Genomic DNA, 8,357 nt, shown 5'->3' on the forward strand with positions numbered 1-8,357 from the left:
ACAAAGACCCCCTGTATTTTTTTTTGGGTCTGTGTACTTTATTTTGCGACAAAAACATCCTGTATTATGATTGTGAGACAAAGACCTCTCTTGACGGAATGCCTTACATTATTAAACTACTCTACTAATTTTTTTCTTAAAACCTATTGTTTTTACTTTTTTTCCCCTCTCTCACCGTCCTCCCTCGTTCTTTATCTCCCAATTCTCCAAATAAAAGGACGAAGGAAACCCATTTATCATCTTCCCTTTCTTCTTTTCATCGAGCGCTGCCAGTACTCAAACAATTATTGCCACCGTCTTTCCGATTTGATCATCGGTGGGTTAAGCTTTTTCTCTGGAAAATGAGTCGCTCTCGATCCCTCTCTCTCCACACTCGGCTAAATCCAGATTTTGCAGTAGAGAAGCTGCGACATACCAGAGAGAGAGAGAGGAAAGGGGAAGGGGAAGAGAGAAACATCTGCAAGCAATTACCAGCAGTCATTTTCGGTCCAGGTGCCCCTGAGGCAAGTACATGACAACACTCCCTTTCTCCGGCAACGATATAAACGGCCCCGCACAAGTGATGTAGTGCAGAAGCAAATTACCGGGGAGAGAGAGATACAAGAAAGAAGTAAAGACGGCAAAGAAAGCCCCAAAACCCAAAATAACGGAGTAGCCAAGTCCCTGATTAAGAACAGGTTTGCCCTCAAAGAAACTACTCTGCCTCACGCATCCACCTCCATCCGCCACATGGTAGTATTTGCCGGAGAATCCAAACGGCGGATACTGAGAAAAGGAGAAAGAAGAAGAAGCCATGAGAGAGAGTGGGTGGGGGGACTGGGGAAGAGGGGAACTCTTAATTTGTCTATCAATTATCCATCTCATCTCCCTTCATCAATTATAAATATAGTTGGACGTGGACGGAGGAAAGCTGTAGACTGTGTTAGTGTTGTGTAGGTAAGAATAACGCCTGCATCAATTATCAACACACTCGACCACCGCCGAAGCATCGCCATCGTCGTCGGTGACGGTGTTGAGATCAATAACGCCTCCGAGCAGCTTTGAAATAGTACAGTTTAACCTGCGCATCCCCTAGTCAATGTTTTCTGAAGAGTCTGATGGGTCAAAACTCTAATCCGCCTCGCCATGCACCTGTACTCCTCCTGAGTCCTGATCCCCTTTTTATTTTTTTAATTTATTTATTTTATTAAATAATTTCAAATATTAATTAAAATTAATTCACATGAGTAAGGGGAATATTTTATTTATCTTTCTCAGTAAAACATCTGCAATCAATTATCATGTAGCAGTACTTATCGGTTGATGCAAAGAAGACGGTTTTTGTGGAGGAAGAGAGATCGGGGGAAAGAGAAAGAAATAATAATGTCTGCATCTGCATTGTTCGTGTATCGTAATATTGAAAAAAATGAACAGTGTTTTTCTTCTAATTATTATAAAGGTAATATAGGGATTAAAAAATATTTCAACGAAAAATTAACGAAAAGAGGTGCTTATCTCACAGTCATAATACAGGAGGTCTTTATCACAGACTTATAATTTATGGTCCACTCTCTCTGCTCATTAATCCTGTCTTTGCCGTTTGAAAGAAAGAGGATTTTAGTTACAGTTTCGTTATAGCCTCCCTTGACCCTCTTGCATCTCCATCAATCTGTCAGGCCAATCCGTGAAACCATGCCTCTTCTCCCTGGACTAGGACGTTCCACTAGATCAGACACGCCATGAGTGACGCTCAAAGCGCCTCCTCTTCCGATGCCGATTTCGCTTCCATCCCTGCCACTCAGCAGGTAATCCTTCCTTTTCTCTTTTCCTCTCTAATCCTAATCCTTTCAATCACTACCCTCTCTCTCTCTCCTCCCTTGACACGTTACCCATCTTCAATTTAACTACAAAAAACCACTAAAGCTAATATGTTTATACTGTTCTGCTAAAAAAAATGAAATTTTGATTCAAGATAGATTGATAGAAAACATGAAGATTCAAAAAAAAAAAAGGAAAGATAATAACAATAAGGGGTATCCTTTTAATTTCAGAATGGTGGGCGGAGCCCGATAAGTGATGATGGGAGCCAAACGTTGTCCCACGGAAGGACCCCTGAACCGTCGAGGCACTGGAGGGATGTTTTCTGGTTAGGAATATTCACTGTGCATTTGGTGGGCTTGGGATTCCTTCTTGCGATTCTGGGACTCAATAGGTTTAAGAAAGCAGATAGGCTTAATATTGACAAGTACACAAACAGGATACTTGAGAATCAGGCCGGATTGACCGAGACTTACTGGCCCTTGTACGCTGTCGCCGGCGGAGTTGGTACAATTCTCGGATGGATTTGGCTGTCCTTACTTGGGTCTCGGGCGAATCAGATGATGAAGGTGTCGGTTCACATCTTGACTACGTATCTAGCTGTGATAAGCGTCTTGTGTTTCTGGGGCGATCAGGTCTTCTGGGGTATTGCCTTTGCTATTGCCGCGAGTCTGCAGTTTTTGTATGTGGTATCGGTTATAGACAGGTATGACTCCAGAGCTTTAGCCTTCCTCATCCACATTATATAAAACAACATATTCTATTTAGGGGAATCTACGCACTTCTATTTCCTGCTTACTGCTGTACGGTTTTCAGACAAACAAAAGTTGTTTGAACTGTTGAACTCAATAGGCTTACAGAACCCATGAAACCTAAGGTAGATTAGTTCTGACTTATCATGGTATATACTATATGCAAGTCTTTCTAGGAAATTCCGGCAATGGGTTTAGTGCCTAGTTTTGAAAATTAATATCAGCATCACAAAAGGTTACTTCAAGAGAATGGATATAGCATAATCCAAGTCATTTCTTGTGAATGGAAATAATATCACCTGCAAGATACATCAATTATTTCACATTTGTGGAAATTTCTGTAAAATGAAAAAGAAGCAAAAAGTTGCAAGAATATGCCTCAATTAAGATTATTCTTTACACAGATCTGCTAGGCCAGTCACTTAGACAACTCAAACGACCCAGGAATCTTCCACATGGAACCATGGTTTGTTTGGGCCCCACATGTTTACCTATCTACCTTCTATCCATGGAGCAAATTACAACTTAAAATCCCTTGCTACTTGTTAGAGAATAAATACCTATTGAGGTACCTCACCTAAGCTTTTAGTTAGAATGATTCTTTGAGATGGTATCAGAGCTTGTTTGGGCCCCACATGTTTACCTTTCTACCTTCTATCCATGGAACAAATTACAACTTAAAATCCCTTGCTACTTGTTAGAGAATAAATATCTATTGAGGTACCTCACCTAACAGCTTAAGCTTTTAGGTTGAATGATTCTTTGAGATGGTATCAAAGCCTGTTTAGGTCTCACATGTTTACCTTTCTACCTTCTATCCATGGAACAAATTACAACTTAGAGTCCCTTGCTACTTGTTAGAAAATAAATACCTATTGAGGTACCTCACCCAACAGCTTAAGCTTTTAGGTTGAATGATTCTTTGAGATGGTATCAAAGCCTGTTAGATTCTCATTGTCCCCATTATAATTAATTAAATTCCAGCACAAGGTATGGGTAGGCCTTGCTTGTTCACACTCCAAGCCCGATAGGCTTTCACATGCAGAGGCATGTTAAAGATAAATACCTATTCAGGTACCTCTATTAACAGATTAAGCTTTTAGGGGGCATTTAAGAGAAGTACCTGAATATGTATTTATTCTATAACACGTCGCCTCATGCGAAAGCCCATCAGGCTTGAAGTGTGGACAAGCACAGGCCTACACATACCTTATGCTGAAACTTAATTAATTAAAATGGGGGCAACAAAAATTGAACACTAGACCACTTGGTCAAATAGGTTCTGATACCATCTTGAAGAACCATTCAACCTAAGCTTTTAGGTGGGGTACCTCAATAGGTATTTATTCTCTAACACTACTGTCTCGAGAAAAATCTCTTTTTCCCATGGCAGTACTAATTAAAAGTTTAGACTTTGGATGGCTAAATATGTTTACCAGGAATTCCAGTACAAAATGGGATATGGGGACAACCGGACAATGTAGACTTGGGGATTCAACAGATGGCCAATTCAAAGTTAAGCTTATTTGACAGCCAGATTGAATCAGTCCAATTTGATAAACGGAGGATTTTTGTTTTCTTTGGAAAACAAACATTTTTTATGCTTAGAGGCATCCTCTCAAGCTGCTTTCTTTCTTTCTTTTTTTTTTGGGGGGGGGGCGGGGGGCGGGGGGGCTAGAATATCTCTTACATTGAGTTTAGAATATCTATGGTTCAATTTGTAAAAATTATTTACCAAAGTCTCAATTTAGTTAAGCATTACCATACCTATAGTAGTACTGGAGCTACTGAATGTTTCTCCATAGCTAACTTAAGGACTCAACTTCCAACAAGCAATTGCAACACTATGGGAGAAGACAAGTGTTCTAAAAGCTCCAGTCTGTTAAATATACAAATAAGTGTTGCACAAACTACATGCATCCTGTTTCACCATTCCATCCTGTTCAGTACCATATCCATTGTTAAAGTGTTTGCACAAACTAATTAGAAAAAAATATGAAAAAATGACAAGTTGATACTTTAAGAATCAAACTCCATTTTCAACTTATGAATTGGGTATATTTCCTTACCTAAGGAAAACCCTAGTGAAAGAGGTAGAAGATTCAACAAGCCTTATCCCAAATCAACCATATTTTATGGCTGAAAATTCATGGTATTTCTTAATCAAAAGGTGATGTTAGTGTATTCAAGTCTGCAAGAAAATGTTTTTATAGTGATACAACTACTTCTCCCATATAACCGTTGATGAATAAATCTCCTGTACCTAATATTTTATAGATTCATAAGTATTCTATCCTATTGGTGCTCTCCATAATTTTATGTATGATAGGAATGAAAAGGGAAGATAAATGGAGATATGCATTTATGCAGTATTTTAATCACACAATTGGATGATGCATATTCTGGGTCCCTCATGTTGGAAATCTCATTATTCCTTCATGTATTTGGAAGAGTATTTATTTTTTTAATAATTCTTAATAGTGGCACAGTAATTTGAATTTTGAAAGAATCTTGCCTACCATTTAATTTTATTTTATATAGACTTTGAATAAGTAATTACGTATGAACATTTTTTTCTGACTTTCCATAGACTTCCCTTCTCCCTTCTGGTGTTGCAAAAAGCTGTAAAAATGGCATGGAGCCTTCCAGAAGTTATGAGAGTAGCTTATGCGTTTATGGTTATCATGCTATTATGGATGGTAATCTGGTCCTTTGGAGCAGCTGGGGTTGTTGCTTCAAGCATGGGTGATGGTGGACGCCGGTGGCTCCTTGTGGTGAGCTGGCAAGTTTTGTTCTACGTTCCATCTAATCATTATTGGAACGATACTAGTAATGAGGTACCTTTTAGAGCATGGGCCAAGTACTAATGCCAAAAAATGCTATTTGTACATCCAGGTTCTTTCTGTGAGTTTATTCTGGACAGGTGCTGTTCTCTGTAATACAGTTCATGTGATTGTATCTGGAATATTCTTTCTTGTTCTCATCCATGGTGGCCGAGAAGCAGCATCAATGCCTCCCAAGCCCTTGGCAAAGTCTTTGAAGCATGCTATGACAACTTCATTCGGAAGCATCTGCTATGGATCACTGTTTACAGCTGCTATTCGAACATTGCGATGGGAGGTAGGTTTGAGAGAACCATAGAGCATTTTAAGTTATTTTTCTGCTTAACTGATGTTTAAAATTGTACTTTGCTAACAATGTTCTTTTGCTTATTCTAGCTCTAATTTATTTCTGAATTTTATCATAAAATGTTTTAGATCAGGGGATTGCGATCAAAGATTGGCAATAATGAGTGTTTGCTTTGCTGTGTGGACTTTTTGTTTCATCTTGTGGAGACACTAGTTCGCTTTTTTAATAAATATGCATATGTCCAGGTAGCTATCTTATTTCATCATTTAGTTTTCCTTTCAAGATGCTGACAAGATTATTTATTTACTTTTAGTAATAGGTAGCAACAACGTTTGCATCAGTAATAAAAAAGGGTATAAGTTGTAGGTAAATGCACAACTTCATTGCCCTCAAGATTGTTAATGGAATCACTGGTTCTAATTTGGTTTACAACTTATAATTGATATCCTGGCATACAAAAACTACTTGAAACTGATTGTTCTCTTTTTCAGATAAGTCGGCAACTAGGGTTTTTTTGGTTAGTGTATCATTTGTCATGATACTTGGAAATATCATAAGAACATTTCCTTTCTTGTTTAACATAATCATCAACTAACATATTTGCTTTTCATTATGCATTGTAATCTGAAGTTCCATTCACATCCTTGTCTTAGAATTCCATTCATGACTAAGTATCAAGGTAATCCATAGTCAGTTTGACCTTAGATCCATTTTCACCTAGCATAACTAATCTGTTGCTTTTTATGTTATTGCAAGGAACTGATAAGATATTGACTGATTCTTCAGGCTAAGAAGCATGGGACAATAGATTCTTCATATGGATTTCTCTTTCTAAAGCTTAATTCTTTCTATAAAGTCATTGTGATTTATTTCTATAACATTGAAAATTACCAATTCCTACTCTCTTGTGATCAATAACATGTTCTGAAACCTTACTGTTGTTACTTCTCCAGATAGCAGTTTATGGAAAAAGCTTCAATCGTTCAGCAAGGGATGCCTGGGAGTTATTCCAGTCGACTGGTGTTGAGGCACTTATTGCCTATGATTGTTCAGGAGCTGTTCTATTGATGGGCACCATCCTGGGCGGGCTTATTACTGGAACCTGTTCAGGAACTTGGGCATGGTTTAAATCAAGTGACAGGGTGATTATGGTTGGCTCCACAGCTATGTTAATGGGGATGATCTTGGTAACTTCATTAAACTTTTTCATCCTCCATCTTGAGTGGTGTTTTACCTTTGGTTCTCGTTTTTATGACCTGCTTTGCTTCTTTGTTGGTTTTGTTTTACTTTTTATCTTTATATTGACGATTTGATGATGTTGCTTGGAACTTCTAAACAATCAGTTTCTCCGGGACTTCAGAACTATTTGATCCTTCATTTGTTTACATGGCTAAAGAAATTAAATGTAGCCTCTCTTTCATCCAATGAGTTCTGAGAATCTAAGTAACTTTGAAATGTAATTGAATGTCCAAGAATGTCCTCAGGGATCTAGTGTGATTTGATAATTGTCCTGTTAAGGTGTGAAACTTTATGTAACATTCAAGGTGTGCTATTTTTTAAGGATGGGAAGTGTCTACCTAATCTATATCCATTTGGCCTTCTAAAAAAAAATCTATATCCATTTATACTGGTTAAAATTTAAAATTTCAAACAGTTAATATGCAAATCTAGCCTTTCACTTCAATGGCACTGAACAAGCTTCCCAGTAGTTAAGGTTAACTTCACGGCTGTTGAGCTGTGTTAGGCATAATGATTACTGCCCCCTCATCACAATGTAGTTCCTGGTAGTAAATCTTTCCAGTTTCTTAAAATAATTAATTGGGGTGGTAGGATGAGCATTTGTTGACTATTTGCAATAGATAACTAATTCCATGCTAGTTTAGTTGGAATGTTAAATCACATTAATTTCTGATATGACTAACATGGATCAGTTAAGAGAGAACCGAAATATTGTGCCATTTGATTTCATTATAGTACGTAACCAAGTATAATCTAGGAAAAGCATTATGTGGTCCTCTGAATTGGCTCTTGGTTTGTTTGTAAGATCTTAATTGATGGAACAAATTCAATCCATTTACTTTTCAGGTGGGACTTTCAATGGTGGTGGTGGAAAGTGCTGTTACGTCCATATATATCTGCTATGCAGAAGATCCTTTATTAATTAACAGATGGGATGCTGAATTCTTCAATCAGATGTCAGAGGCACTTCACCAGCGTTTGCAGCATAGAAGTGCAAGAGCACGGGAAGTATTGACCCATAATCGTACTGATTTCCAAACTCATGATTCACCCCCTGTTTAAGGTTAACTAATTTGTATTGCAGAATGCAGTGTAATTAATTTATCAAAAAATGCAGAGTAATTAATATAAATATATCAGTTTTTACTGATCCATGCTCAATCTGCTCCTTTCTATTTTTTCATATAAATATACCAATCTGCTCCTTTCTATTTCAAATCAAAACAGAAGTTCAGAGTTTACTGATCCATGCTCAAGTTCACCATCAGCAGTTTGATACTGCTCACAGCCAGTGGTTTGATTCATTGATCCAATATGTGCTTATTGTTAGAGAACTGCATTAGCCATAAGCAACAAGCAATGCACGCCAATATCTTCCAATATCAATTCTAAATACTTGAATCACTCCATGGAAATACCACAATTTTGTATTGCAGAAAG

At 37.7% G+C, this 8,357-nt stretch overlaps 1 protein-coding gene across 4 annotated transcripts; it reads left to right on the top strand.

The window, feature by feature from the left end:
• Positions 1 to 190: 190 nt before the first annotated feature.
• Positions 191 to 8,069, top strand: LOC104601520 (uncharacterized). Of its 4 annotated transcripts, none has more exons than XM_088899661.1 (8): positions 192 to 1,133; positions 1,656 to 1,784; positions 2,031 to 2,503; positions 5,140 to 5,323; positions 5,445 to 5,669; positions 5,807 to 5,923; positions 6,632 to 6,865; positions 7,764 to 8,069. In XM_088899661.1, the coding sequence occupies exons 2-8, from the start codon at positions 1,719 to 1,721 to the stop codon at positions 7,977 to 7,979; spliced, it is 1,515 nt and encodes a 504-aa protein (XP_088755787.1). In that variant the 5' UTR covers positions 192 to 1,133; positions 1,656 to 1,718; the 3' UTR covers positions 7,980 to 8,069. The 4 variants fall into 4 exon arrangements, with proteins under 4 accessions (XP_088755788.1, XP_088755787.1, XP_010263174.1 ...); XM_010264872.3 differs by having other exon boundaries at positions 193 to 1,133; positions 1,258 to 1,784; XM_088899662.1 differs by lacking the exon at positions 1,656 to 1,784 and having other exon boundaries at positions 191 to 1,133.
• The last annotated feature ends 288 nt before the right edge of the window (positions 8,070 to 8,357 follow it).

The sequence above is a fragment of the Nelumbo nucifera genome, chromosome 3 (assembly GCF_055504915.1).
Source record: "Nelumbo nucifera cultivar China Antique chromosome 3, China Antique-T2T, whole genome shotgun sequence".
In the NCBI taxonomy this organism is placed as follows: Eukaryota; Viridiplantae; Streptophyta; class Magnoliopsida; order Proteales; family Nelumbonaceae; genus Nelumbo; species Nelumbo nucifera.

Bases quoted from the DNA above. Each gene is read 5' to 3' on its own strand.
- LOC104601520 (XM_088899661.1), top strand. From the start codon at position 1,719: ATGAGTGACGCTCAAAGCGCCTCCTCTTCCGATGCCGATTTCGCTTCC. The intron at 5,670-5,806 runs GTAGGTTTGAGA...AAAATGTTTTAG, and splicing joins TTCGAACATTGCGATGGGAG to ATCAGGGGATTGCGATCAAA. The intron at 5,924-6,631 runs GTAGCTATCTTA...TTACTTCTCCAG, and splicing joins ATAAATATGCATATGTCCAG to ATAGCAGTTTATGGAAAAAG.